The 14519-nt window shown below is 44.8% G+C and overlaps 1 protein-coding gene across 1 annotated transcript; it reads right to left on the bottom strand.

Annotated features, from left to right (window-relative positions):
* Window positions 1-3458: 3458 nt before the first annotated feature.
* On the bottom strand, window positions 3459-12807 carry LOC310661991 (keratin, type I cytoskeletal 12-like). The gene is made up of 8 exons (XM_083408778.1): window positions 12202-12807; window positions 10031-10113; window positions 9718-9874; window positions 8200-8361; window positions 7986-8111; window positions 5590-5807; window positions 4748-4812; window positions 3459-3774 (listed from the first exon to the last, which is right to left on the bottom strand). Exons 1-8 carry the CDS (start codon window positions 12733-12735, stop codon window positions 3671-3673), a joined length of 1449 nt encoding a protein of 482 aa, XP_083264904.1. The 5' UTR covers window positions 12736-12807; the 3' UTR covers window positions 3459-3670.
* Window positions 12808-14519: the final 1712 nt, after the last annotated feature.

Genomic DNA, 14519 nt, shown 5'->3' with positions numbered 1-14519 from the left:
GCACACACTGAAGTTTTACTGAACTTTTCTCACAAAAAAAGGCAAACAGCGAAATTGCCTTAGTAACACCAAAAACAGGGCAGACAATGATTCAGCACAGAAAATTCATTAGCATCCCAAAATTGCAGGTATGGCTGAAACTATTGAGTCCAATCAAAAGGAAAGATGGGACTTCAGAGGCTGGAGCATCTAAACTTTGTTATGAGCATTAAGCAATAAATTGAAACCACATCTCAGAAAACTTGCTTTTCGCGTCTTCCTCCCCTTGCTTCCTGGCAGTTCTGAGTCCACTTCTCACTAAGAGCCAGGCCTTTTTGTCTACCAAGCATTGAAAGAGAGGTCACAAGACCCTTCATTTAATGTACAATTTATAATCTAGCCACCATGAGCCGCTCCAGTATCAGACCTCTGTGGACCAGATTCTTATTCACCCCTTTCCTAAAGATAGCAAGCAGAGATGGGATGTAGGGTTCTGCAGATCCTCAGTCTCCCCAGATATGGCCGTGGGTCACCCTCTCCCTGGCCTTTCCCCGCTTGGAGCACCACTGGTGATGGATCAGCACTAGCTGCCAAGCTTTCCATGGCTGCCTTGGCGGGCTCTGACCCTGGGCCTCCTCCGCTGTATGCAGACCTCTCTTTCTGCCTGTTGAGAAGGAAACTTGCAGGATCCAACTCTCCCTCAGACACCTTTTCTGAGAACTTTGGCTCGTTATAATTAACAGAAGATGTTAACTATGATAACAGCCTTTTGCTCCTGTTCTGGATCAGGGCCAATAAACACTAATTAACTGTATCCCTTCGACAGGCACATGTTGGTTCACATCATCACAATTATTTCATTTGAAGAATAGAATTGTAGTGTTGGAAGGAGTCCCAAGGGTCATCTTGCCCAACCTTTTAGGAGAAGGAGAGCAAGCTGTGGTCTTGCTCTCTGTTGTTTTCTCATGCCTTAAAAACATGTCCCAGGAAGCCCTTCACCAGACACTCTTGGGATTGTGTAAAAATATCTTTCTGACACTTTCCCATTTGCCTTTCTTTTACTCTATTCCAAACTTAAAAATGGAAAGCGTAATGCTGGTGGTCAACAAAAGAGGTTGAAAGACTCTCTCAAGGCAAATCTAAAAAAATGTTGTATGAATACCGACAACTGGGAAACACTGGCCTGCGAGCGCTCCAGTTGCAGAACAGCCTTTACCAAAGGTGTCATGGGCTTTGAAGACGCTTGAACTCAGGACGCAAGGGAGAAATGTGCTAAGAGGAAGGCACGCTTGGCAAATCCACACCGTGATCAGCTCCTGCCCAAAAACCTATGTCCCCACTGTGGAAGGACGTGTGGATCCAGACTTGGCCTCCACAGTCACTTACGGACTCACTGTTAAAACCGTGTTTATGGAAGACAATCTTACTCGGCTACAGGTGATCGCCAGAGAGAAAGGGCCACAGTTGGGTGTGACCTGTGTTGTAACAGTGGCTACCGGAAGCCCAGGATTTTTACAGATGACAGAACGGCTGCTTTGGCAATTGCTTTTGAGGAAAATGCTTCATTATAACTAAGCCAATGCATGCAAAATTGAAATGATCACATTTTCTCTTCCTACCTTCCCTTCTTCTGTTGTCTCCCTGGGTCTGTTTTAGATTCCAATCTCCATGTCTCTAATCTTTGCAGAGTGCCACATAGCTAAGTGACACTTTATTGATAGGTAAATGTAAAAGGAGCCTGCTAGGTCAGCCCAAAGGCCCATCTAGCCCACCATTCTCGTCCTACAGATGCCTGTGGGAAACCCACAAGCAAGACCCAAGCACGAGAGCACTCTCTTCTCCTGTGGCAACTTGCATTCAGAAGCAACTGTGGAGGTACATAGAGCATCACCATCATGACCAGCAGCCATTGATGTGGAGGTATCTATGTGCTGCATATGCTACTAAGCCAAGCAGCAACGTCAGTGCCATTTGGTGAAACGAGTAATATGGAAATTTGCACTACAGCCTTGGCTGCTCAATAGTATTTTGTATTGGAATTATGTCATGGTGGATGGGATTGCCATGCATATGCTGGAATTTGTCACTGTGAACACCAGGCAGTGTGAGTGTTAGTTGCAGCTCCCAGGTGCATGTCTCCATGACTCCCCCGTTGCAGAGACGGCTTTCCTGTTTACTCTGTGCAGCGATTACATGGTGCACAAGTAACAGCTGTAGAGAATGTGCAAAGCTTTGGCTTGGCTTGGAAAGTGTTCGTGACTTAAGTATGCAGTGTTGTAGGATGTTTTAGATCAGGGGTCAGCAAACTTTTTCAGCAGGGGGCCGGTCCACTGTCCCTCAGACCTTGTGGGGGGCCGGACTATATTTTGGAAAAAAATATGAACGAATTCCTATGCCCCACAAATAACCCAGGGATGTATTTTATATAAAAGCACACATTCTACTCATGTAAAAACACCAGGCAGGCCCCACAAATAACCCAGAGATGCATGTTAAATAAAAGGACACATTCTACTCATGTAAAAACACGCTGATTTCTGGACCGTTCGTGGGCTGGATTTAGAAGGCGATTGGGCTAGATCTGGCCCCTGGGCCTTAGTTTGCCTACCAATGTTTTAGATGTCTGCTTCTACTTTTACTAAAATGGCCTGTCCACTCCCACACCAGTACTGAACATGCTCAAGTGCACAAATGGGCTTGTGGGTGTGCTACTTGTCAAAATATCTGGCACCTGTTCAGTTCTCCCTAAATTTAAATACTCAGTGGATCCTGTGTCTTGGGCCAAACATAGCTAAGGATTTAAAGGAATTAGTAAGTATCTGTTGACACCACAGGGCCAAACTACACATTACTTCAATCACATGGTCTGCCCTTAAATGTAATCATTTCCCTGTTACCAATACTGGGCATGAGGCTTTAATCCAGACTGGGACTCTGGCATGGGGTTAAGGAGACTTTCATTCTTTGCAACTTCCACTGTGATCTTGATCCTTTGGTGTTGCAAGAGAAAAGAAAAACCTTAAGGGCTTGTGCTTAATGTTAATTAAAGGTAAGGTAAAGGGACCCCTAACCATTAGGTCCAGTCGTGACTGACTCTGGGGTTGCGGTGCTCATCTTGCTTTACTGGCCGAGGGAGCCAGTGTGCAGCTTCCAGGTTATGTGGCCAGCATGACTAAGCCGCTTTTGGCAAACCAGAGCAGCGCACGGAAACGCCGTTTACCTTCCCGCTGGAGTGGTACCTATTTATCTACTTGCACTTTGACATGCTTAATTAGTTTGACGTTAATAGTCATCAGAGAGAACTATTGCTTGGGCAAGGAGGAAGGGTTGCCTCTCTCATGGTGGCTGTGCAGAGATCATCTCTATGCTTGCATCTGCTTGTTTGTAGATAAAATTAATGCACACTATTAAAACGCTGAGCTTCTTACTGCCCTTCATGACTTCAGTAAGAGAATGTTGGAACCGCGTGAAACTAGGTATGATATGCAAACAGTAAAAAAAAGGTTTATTGAACTACCACAGCTAAAAGAAATCAAGATTTCAGAATGCGCTTTGATGATTTGTTTTAAAAAAGAGAGGAAAGAAGTGAGGAACTTCTAGAAAGAGGCTTTTCTAAAGAAGAAATGATTTCTCTTGAAGGCTTCCATTCTTGCTGCTGTGCCAGGACATAGGAAAAAGGGATTCTTGATGGTTATTTAGTCGGCTTCTCTTCGACCGATTTGACCTGGGACGAAACGACTCTGCCATCAACCATTTCTTCCACAATCGTCTTAACCATTCTGGTTTTCGTTGACTCTGGATTTATTTGTTTTTTTAAAAAAGAAAGAAAGCAAAATTAAAACATAGTGTTTGAACAAGGCTTCAAAGAAGGTCCTTGACGTGCTTTGCATGATTGCTTTTCACGTTCCCATTTTTATACAAGCAGATAATCATCAAGCACCCAAGATAGGGCCTGACTCTGCATCTTCAACTGGGAAAACTGGGCTGCTGCCAATTCCCTAGAATGTGGGTTGATGGGAGTGAATTTGAGGTGCAAGACGACTTTCCCCACCCACCCATTTTCTGTTCCCCAAATTGCTTCTCCACAACTGTCTTTCTCCTTGCAGGCTCTTGGTGGGGGGAAGTTGACCTCCTGCCACTGGTGTCACTGCAGCTTACATAGAGGGATGGAGCAGGGTTGGGCTGTGTGGTTGAAGCCATGTGGACACACCTGTAGGAGCACCAGATTGGGACAATGCAGCCCTGAACTAGCTTTTGTGCTGCTTGGACCCCATCTAGGTAAGCAGCAGCAACATTGGCGTCAGCAGGGAGGCTCTAAGACTAGGAAACTGATAGACACCATCACACATCAACAGGGAAGTGGGGTTATGCCTGTGGCCACCTCCCTCCTGCTACACCCAGGTTGCATGGCCCTCCCTGAGAGCCACATGTTTCGCCATTGTGGTCTATGGTTACTGCTGACCATAGATGTCCCCCATGTCACATTGGCTTGGGCTGTGGACACAGAGTTGAAGAAAAGATGGACCCACAAGAAAGGGCTGTAGTTCACCTGCTTTGCTAGGAGCGAACTGGAAAAGCCTTGCATAGTTTGGGGGACTAAGAGAGGCGATGTATTGTTGAAATGTGGGAAAGAGGCAGGCAAGGAAATTTGGGGAGCAAGGGGGGAAATGGACGGGGAAAGAGGGGGTGCTTTTATGCATCGGTGAGAAGTTTGCAGCCAGACCTTCGGCTGTGCGTTTTTAATGTATATAAAGATACTTGTCATTACCTTTGCCAGAGCCTCCGTAACTCATAGAACTACTGTGGCTCGAAGATCCGTAAGACCCAAAACCACTGTCAAGGAAAAAAAGGTTTTTTTTAGTGGTATACTGTGCATTATTTTTCAGAGAGAATTTAAACATGACCACCAATTTATTATAGTCAGGTAATATAATGTGATGATAATCAGTTCCAGGGGCGCCAACTTGAATAAAATATTGGGGGGGGGGGGAGGCAGGAGAGTCCCATCCTGCATAATCAATCATGATACGTGGGGGGCACAAAGCATTTGTATAGCAATACCCATCAATTTGGTGGCCCCTCAATTTGGCGGCGAAGGGACCTTGACTCCTAGGAGTTGGCTCCTTTGATCAGCTCAGATGAATAATGGAGATCATTTCTTTTTATAGCCCTAAGCAGATGAGAAGCAGTACATGGAGGGAGGATTGGAATGGGCTGGCACTGTCTTCAATGCACTGTGTATGTAGGTTCTGTGCAGACCAGCCCTCCCATTCAACTCATGGAGCTTGAAGGGTGGGGCCAGATTCCAACCCCGCACATTGATTCTACCAAATATGGAAAGTCGGCGTGCGAATTTTGACCAACGTACGTCTTCCTCTGCATTTTGCACAGGCAGATATTTAGAATCGCCTCCAGCTCTGCAAGCTTTCTAAATACAAGTGCAATCTGGTCTAATTTAATAAATGGCAGGTTTCCCATTCAGTAGAGCAGAAGCAAATGCATCCATATTATGCAAATTGCTGTTGTGAAGCTACTGTCCTTTGTCAGATCTACAGGGCCTCATAATTGGTTCTGAGTCAGATCTGGCTATCTGTCATGTCTAACGCTTACCCCCCTTCTCCGTCCAGTAGGCGGCGGTAGGTCTCTATCTCCTTCTCCAGGCGTGTCTTGATGCCTAACAGCTGCTGATATTCTGCATTCTGGTTCTCCATCTCGGCCCGAATCTGCAGAAGCTGTTCCTCCAAGCCAGCGATTTGACCCTGTAATTGCGCAAGCTGGTCGCAGTAATTTCGTTCTGTTTCCGCCAAAGTGCCTTCCAGGGATTGTTTCTGTTCCAAAGGCGCAGCGGAAGGAATAAAGAGAAGGGCGCAAAAATACAGCAAAATTAACAGAGATGGAGAAGTTCCAACAAAGAAAATGATTATTCTAAACACTCCCATAGGTTGAATCCAATAAATAGCATATGTTGTATTCACCAAAGTCATTGGGGAAGCGGAATGACTTCTGTTTGTGTGGTGGAATTTCTGCTATCTCTTCTCCTGCATTTTCCTCCTGCAAACTCTGCTCTGGAGGGTTGGGGACACTCCCAGAGCAGACTGGGAGGATGTGCAGGGTGAAAATATGAGGAGGAAAGGGAGGGGAAGTTCTGTTGTGCAAGCGGAAGTCCTTCCACTCACGCAATGACTTCCACTTGAAACAGCCCTGTGAGAACTCTACTTCTTTGGAATGATCCAAATGCCAAGAGAAGAAGAAGAAGAGTTTGGATTTCATATCCTGCTTTATCACTACCCTAAGGAGTCTCAAAGCGGCTAACATTCTCCTTTCCCTTCCTCCCCCACAACAAACACTCTGTGAGGTGAGTGGGGCTGAGAGACTTCAGAGAAGTGTGACTAGCCCAAGGTCACCCAGCAGCTACATGTGGAGGAGCGGAGAAGCGAACCCGGTTCCCCAGATTACGAGTCTACCGCTCTTAACCACTACACCACACTGGCTCCTTTCTGCTTCTGTATCTTTTTAGCACAGGCCAGCAGATTTATAAGACTAACACAGCAACCCCAGACACATTTGCTCAGAGGTAGATCCCATTAGGTTCAATGGGGCTTACTCTCATGTAAATGGGTATAGGATGGAAGTTTAAGTAAACTGCAGACATAACCCAAATTATGTGGAGGGGGTTCCCCCCCTTTTTGCATCTAGATTACATTTCCTGCAGACGTTGTGCAAAGCACCCCAAATGCAATGGCAAGAAAACATTTAAGTGGTTTACAAAAAGATGAAATAAATCATTGAAATTCTTGATAAAAACTGCTAGAAAACCCCCAAGTATTTTCAAACTTTTAAAAGTTGTTTGAAACCAACAACAGCTAGACAGAGATAAAACACATGTAGCTACTACATGTCTGAATAGCTTTGCCTAAGCATAGTCACAGAAAGAATACAGAGAAGACACCTGTCTGACGTCAATAGGCAGAGAGTTCGAAAGTTCCACACTAAAAGATCAATTTCTTACCACTGTGGAATGGGTATTATGTGGCACCTGCAACTGTGTCAGTTCTGCAGATTGAAGTGACTAAGTGGGCATATATGCTGCTAAGGGCTAACACCTTGAACTTGGCCTGGTAGCAGATGGGCAACCAGTCCAGACCTCTCAGCAGAGGCGTCAGTGTGCAGGCAGGGTCTCCCTGCTGTTGGCAACTGTGCTGCAGCATTCTGAGCCTGGTGACTCCTCTGACGAACGCTCTCCTATTCCTCCTACACATGTTGACGTGATGATGGCTCATTATCGCTTTGGGATGGCTCAATATATGGATCAGCTCAGCAGGAGTGCTGAAATACCATTCCAGTATTGGCTGGAAGGCTTGCAAAACAAGCTACGGTGCCAAACGGTGGCGTCTCTCACTACACGGGAATTGGCGCGCCCAGTTCTAAAGAACACAATACAATATTTCAGAGGTGTGGATGGGGAAAACGGGGGGGGGGGGGAATGCAGCACTGGAACTCCCCCCCCCCCACAGCAGGAGCGATAATGTCACTCGCTGGAATGCCATGAAAATTTATAGGCTCCACCTCCTTGCAAAGTGATCATGAGAGTTTGGATAATAGTAGCATATAGATGGATGAGGAAAAGAGTCCGACTGCTTCTTCTCTTAGGTGGGATTCCGAATTCCCGCAAACGATGACGCCTTTTGCAGGATTGCTTGCGTTTCTAATGGAAAGCGAAAGCTTGCAGTTCAGTTTTGTTGCAGTTCAAGTTGAAATCATTCTTTGGGCATCTATTCTGTGCCTATCAAGTGACTCCAGTAAACTGAGCATTATAATGCACTGCTGTTCTAGAAGGGGGGAGTGTAGCTGCATGCATGGACTAGATAACTCTTTGGGTCCTTTCCAACTCTACGATCCTATGGCTTACCTCCTTACCACGGGAGAGATCTTGATAGCAGCCTAATATGCACAGCTGTAGCACAAACCCTCTGAAAGGGCTCCTCCTGCTGTGACGATCCACTTACCATGGCAAGCTGAGCCTGCAGTTCCAGTTCCAGGCCTTGCAGCGTGCGTCTCAGATCCGTAACTTCACTCTTGCCCGTGCTCAGCTGGTCCACGTTGGCCGATATCTCCTGCCTCAGAGCTCCAACCTGGAGGACCAAGGAGAAGAAGTATTAAGTGGGCTCAATAACCGGACCATCTGCTAAGGTTTTAGGCGGAGTTCAGAACCATCCTCGCCTGCTTGTTGAACTGCTCTTCTGCCTCTCTCCGGTTCTTGTCCGCGAGCTCCTCATACTGGGATCTCATCTCGTTCAGTAGCTTGGTCAGGTCAATTCCGGGAGCGGCGTCCATTTCAACGTTGACATCTCCGCTGGTTACCCCTCGGAAGCTCATCAGTTCCTGAAAGAGAAGCCCAGTGGGTTTTTAACAGCATGTTGCATGAGCCAGACCACGAAAAGGCAACAATCCCTGGTGATGGAATAATACCCTCCACCACAGGGGAGGCAGCAGGCTAGTTTAGAAGAACAGGTCATGTGCATCCACAACTCTGCCATCTAATAGAGGTGAATGGCTCAGAGGAACAACTTGTGGGGTGAATGCAGCTGCTATTCGCCCCACACGTTGCCTCACTCTGCCTAGCTGTAGGGCTGGCCCTGAAAGTAGGGTTGACATATTCCCAAAAGTTGAGACTTTTTTGGGAAACATCTCCCCCCCCCCCAAAAAAAAAGTTTTGGGGCTATTTTTGGATTTTTAAAGCATTTTTCTTAAAAAATCACCCTAGTGGCCATACGTTCGGGTTTCCCCAGATATTTTGCCAATTCGGCAGAAATCCACCCAGACACCATTTTGACAGTCCAATTCCCAGATGTGTCTGGGAAAACCTGGACACATGGCAGCCATACCCTGAAAGCGAACGAACTTTCCCATACGGTAGCAGTCTGAGACCACATTTAATACATTCTGAATTGTCTCTGTCTTGGTGTGAGCTCATTTAACCACTAGATGGCAGATGCACCTGAGATTTTGGAATTTCCCTTGTCTTAAAAATAAAAATATTAGGAGAGCCTTTCCCCAACTCCCTTTGGTAAATCTGGTCAGCACTGCATATATTTCTAACCACTTCGAAGCAATGCATTTGTTTATTTTAATGTTATTTTGCCATCTTCACTAATAATACAGTGCAGTTTCTCTGAAAGCAGGATTTCAAAATAAGAAGGCAGCCTTCTTCCCTTTAGATGAACAGCTTCTTGCTCTGACTCTCTGCTTTCCTTTCACCACTGATCTGCCCCACACATCAAGTGAAATATGCGATGTTGACCCTGTTTCTCCCATACGACTTAGTGAGGCTAAAACTATTTGCTTCCAGGGTCAGGGTGTCAGAGAATTCCAATGAAAACAGAACTGGGAGTGTAAATTGCCAATGTTCTCTTACTTGTTGGAAATCCATCTATCATATGGAATTGATTACGCCAAATTTGCATCGTTTTTCCTTTGCATTGAAATGAACATGGTGGGTTAACACAACGGCAATGCGATTTATGTCAATTAATAATCCTGCCATGGTGGATCATGAGATGAATAATGTAGTTTGGGGTGGAATATGAACAGCAGCAGAAAGGAAACAGTGCTGCGTGCGACAAATGCAAGGTGGAATGGGGAATGATGCCTTCTTACACCCCTATTTGAGGCTAAGAGTGCATCTCTCCTCCTTGCTACCATGTGGCACAGCAGCTTTAGAAGCATGTTTCTACCGACCTCTTCATGATTCTTCTTGAGGTAGGCAAGCTCCTCATTCAAGCCTTCGATCTGCAACTCGAGGTCGGACCTAGTCATGGTCAAGTCATCCAGGACTCTCCTCAGGCCATTGATGTCACTCTCCACACTCTGGTGCAGGAACAATTCGTTCTCATACCTTCAAAGATAACGTAAGAATGGGATTTCAGAATTGTGGCAATTATGGGTTCTTGCTTCCTGCCGGCCTTCAAAAAGCTGGCAAGGAGGCTGGAGCAACAGAGGTGCTGGTGTTGGTCTTTCCTTTCCTTTCCCTTGCCCAGAATTTGATGCTTACTTCAGTTTGAAATCATCAGCAGCCAGCCGAGCATTGTCGATTTGCAGAACGACCCCAGCGTTCTCAATGGTGTGTCTAACAATCTGTAAGGACACATAGGAAAGATAGCTGCAGTACTTTTTAGGGAAAACAAGCAGACATCAACATCATCTTTAGTTCCTCTTCTTGGACACTTTACACCAAGGTCACAGAGTGGAGTGACACAGACATTTCTTTTCAAACCATTTTTAGAAAGGAAGATTGGGAGGAGAAGGAAGAGGAGTCACAAAAGTTAACCTGTAGAATGCAACAATAGTCCTGTGGGATGAGACCAAAGACTCATCTAGTTTAGCTTTCTGTTCCTACAGTGGTTATCCAGCTGCCTCTGGAAGCCCAATAGCAGGACATGAGAGGCAGAGTCCGAGACCAAGGAGAAGAGTCAGTGGAAGAAGATTGGAAAAAATTTAAAGCCTACCTACAAAAACATTGTAAAATTAATGAATGTTAGAAGGATGCTGGAATGAAGTTATATGGTTTTAGCAGAAATGTACTAAAAATTTAAGTAAAAGTGGATTGATAATGGGATAAAATGAAAAATTTAAGGTTAGATTTGAGTAAGATGGAAAGAATTTGCTGAAACAGTTAATTGAAATAGAATACAAAAAAGGGAGGTGTGAGGAGGTCGATGAACCAAGTTAATGGAAGGTAAAGATATGGAATATTGGAGATGTGTGTTTAATGTATTGTTGTTTTTTTTCATTTTTCTTTCCCCCCCTTTTTTCTGCATTGTTGTAGTGGTCTTTTTTTCTTTTTTTCTTTTTATTGCAATTGTAATGTATGTCTTGTTAAATTTATATTGTTTCCCTTTTTCCCTTTTTTCTTTTTTCTGTAGTTTCCAAACCTTTAATAAATATTTTATATATATTAAAAAAATAGCGGGACATGAGAGCAACAACACTCTCCCTACCCCAGATACGAACACACAGAGGCACACAGCCTTTGCATGTACAGGCAATGACTATAGACCTTTCATGAATATTCGCCATTGATAGCCTTATTCTCCATGAATTTCTCCAACCCCTGTTTAATACCATCCCTGTCAGCAACACTTGCCACATATTGCGATAGCAAATCCTGCTCTTTAGCAGTGTGTTGTACAGAGGAATTCTTTCTCTGTTCCTGAATCCCTCACCATTCAGCTTCCAGGTCCTGGTATTATAAAAGTGGTGATGGTGGAGGGGGGAAGTCTTCCTCTCCACTTTCAATTCATCATGTGTAATTTGATGCATTCTGCCATTTCCCCCCTTTTTAGGGATGGGGGAAGAAACTGGACTGAGTCCACATTTAAAGGCAATTCCACCAAATTTGCACTATCCAAGGCAGGATGCAAACTGAAACACAGCCGTCCTTCAAACTTTGCACTTAATTGAATTTTTCAGTGCGGTTCTCCAGCCATGTGATGTGCACAGAAATGCATTCAGTAGGGAAAAGCATGATGAAAAATGCACACATTCGTTAAAATCACATAGAAATGCATTATATCAGGGGAAATCATTTGGTAGGGAAGTGTATATTAGGCAAAATCCGCACAAAGATGCTGATGAATTTCATGATAATCGGTTACTACTCGCTTAATTTCTTTGCAAATTTAATTACGTGATAGGAGGGGTGTGGACAGTGACGCATATCCAGAGATTAAGGCTCTGCCGAGAAGGGTATTAAGATCTTGCCAGTAAAGCACACGTAACGTTCAGATGCCTAAGGGGGAAAATTCACCAATGAAATATTGCAGACTATGAGAAATATTGCAGACTATGAGAAATATTGCAGACTATGCTCCCTCTGAGACTGAATGGGGAGGAGCCGTAGCTCAGTGGGTAGAGCAATCTGCTCTGCATGCAGACAGTCCCAGGTTCGATTCCCTGCATCTCCAGGTAGGGCTGCTGGGAATGCTCTCTGGCTAAAAACCTGGAAAGCTGCTGCCAGCCAGTGTAGGCAATGCTGAGGTCAATGGATGAAATCATTATAAGGCAGCTTTCTATTTTCCTATATTCCGAACAGTCAGGGGCTGTTGAAACATTTACGAACTGGCTGTTAGGTATTCCAAAGCGCAATAAATTCGAACTTAATTATGGAACACAGAAAGTTGTTCTCAGTGGACCAAACTTTGCATAAGTGCCCCGATCACTTACTTGGTTCCGAAGATCTTCGATGATGCTAAAATATTTGCTGTAGTCTCGGCTGGTGTCCGGAGTGCTGTACTTTGTGTACCATTCCTTGATCTTGCGCTCCAGCTCTGTGTTGGCCTCCTCCAGAGCGTGGACTTTGCCCAGGTAGTTTGCCAGGCGGTCGTTGAGATTCTGCATGGTCTGCTTCTCATCCCCACTCAGGAGACCCCCATCCCCTCCCCCAAAGCCGCCGCCCATGCCGCCCATGCTGCTCACAAAGCCGCTCGAATAGCCACCGCCACCGCCGCCAAGGCCGCCCCCGAAACCGCCACCCAAGCCCCCTCCGTACCCACCACCCAGACCTGCACCCAAGCCCATTCCATACCCTCCACTCAGGCTTCCTCCTCCGTAACCACCTGCTGAGTAACCTCCGGCATATTTGGAGCCGCCGCTAAACCCTATGCCGCTAGACAGTCTGACAGACCCCCCGCCGCCCCCGCCGCCAACACTGTACGAGGAGAGCTGTCGGGAAGAGCCAGTGTGGACAGAGAGAGCCATGGTGCTTGAGCAAGAGGAAGGTTCTGTCCCGTGAAACAAGCAAGGCAAGCGGATTAGAAAGAGTGCGTTGAGTTGGTGGGCTTTTAAGGCTTATATGCGGTGTTAGCTGTGTGTTTCCGCCCCGTCCTGGCACGGCACATCCTTTTGCCAAGTCAATGCCTTCATAATTAGATAATTGTTCCGTCTAATTAAAAAAAAAATGTTACCAGGTCCAACTCTGCAGAAATGTGTATCCTTGGGTTATTATATTATGCCAGAATCCCAGATGGAATGGAGCCAAAACATGTTTTGCTTTCTTTTTATCTTTGAAATTGTGATGAGCAAACCCTTTTTCGGCTTTTTCTCTCCACCTCCTCTTTCTCTTTTAAGTTTGGTTATTATATTGCGTTCTGCTCAACATTTCAAGCCCCCAGGCAAAATCTCTCTCAACTGAAAGAGGACGCCAAGCAAAGCGACATGTATAAACGAAACAAGCACTAAACTCTTAAATTTGGGAGGATTCTTTTGTATACTGTTTTAATCTAGTAGAAAAACGGATCTCAGATAGCTTGTCACGCTTTGGTTCAAAGTTGCCAATTGCTTGATTTATTAATTGCTTCTCGGATTATTGTTTTTTTTAATAACCCGCCCCCCACTTTGATCTGAGAACTTAATTTGTTATATAGCCTGTCTTTGCAAGTCCCAGGAGATGATTGGATTTATAAATTCACACTAGCAAGCTCAAGAATTTCTCTTTAATCTGTGATTAAGAAGAGGGCAAGTCAATTCACATATGGATCATCAGGGTTCCAATAATGATTTAGTAGCATTTCTTTGAGAACACCATTCATATAAAAGAACAAAGCAATCAAATTCCCTCTTTTGCATCTCTTTGGCTTTTAAAACGTTCAATCCCCCAGTAAATGTTATTCTTTTTGGTTCACCCTCTGATCCCAATGCACTTGGAATTGAACCGAACCCTATTGTTATTTTGCAAAACCTTCACTTTGATGCAGTTTTTCTCCTTTCCCCTAAACGTATTCTCTTGTGCATCAATAAAGAATGATCGCATTGCTTAGTGGTTTGGATGGCATCTCCTAGTTGAACAATAATCGAGTGGTTTTCAAGGGTTTGTGGATATCTCTGGGACTGAGATATTTGTTCGCATTTTGGGGGGCCAGAATCTGAGAGCTAGAAATGGCACTTTCTTATCAGCCCCCCCCATTTGATAATGTGAAAATGGGCTGCACAAGGATCTTCGGCAGAAAGTACAACTGAGGGAAAGAAAGATGGCAAACTGAAACACGGCATCCTTTTAAATTCATACTTCTCTGAATTTTGCGATGCGGCACTCCAGCCAAGTAAATTGCATATAGTTGAGCACAGAAATGCATATATATTAGTGAGCCACCCCCCCCCCACAAATGCATTATATTAGGGGAAATTGCTTTGCACAAATGTGTATATTGGGGGGGGGGGGAGAGATTCATACAAAGATGCTTATATTATGATAATTTGGCACTACAACGCTTACGAATTTTCATGAGGTCTTTTTTTTAAAAAAATGCAAACTGATGTCAAAAATGTAGAGAACTGAATGTAAGATTGCCAGAAAAGAGAAACTGAGAGAAATGGGATGATCTGGTCGAAGTCCAGCTCTACCTGCACCACTGTCAGCCCGTATAGGGGAGTAACTTTACAAGTGCCATTGAAAGATATGAAATCTGTGCAATTCTATTTTCCCATTATTTCTTTTCAAAGCAGTTTGGGAACAAAGATGCATATATTTGGATTCCTTTGCACTA

The sequence above is a fragment of the Podarcis tiliguerta genome, assembly GCF_965153285.1.
Source record: "Podarcis tiliguerta genome assembly, chromosome: 13".
Lineage (NCBI taxonomy): Eukaryota > Metazoa > Chordata > Lepidosauria > Squamata > Lacertidae > Podarcis > Podarcis tiliguerta.
The sequence above is the reverse complement of the archived record's forward strand: the minus strand, read 5'-3'. Positions and strand labels throughout refer to the sequence as shown.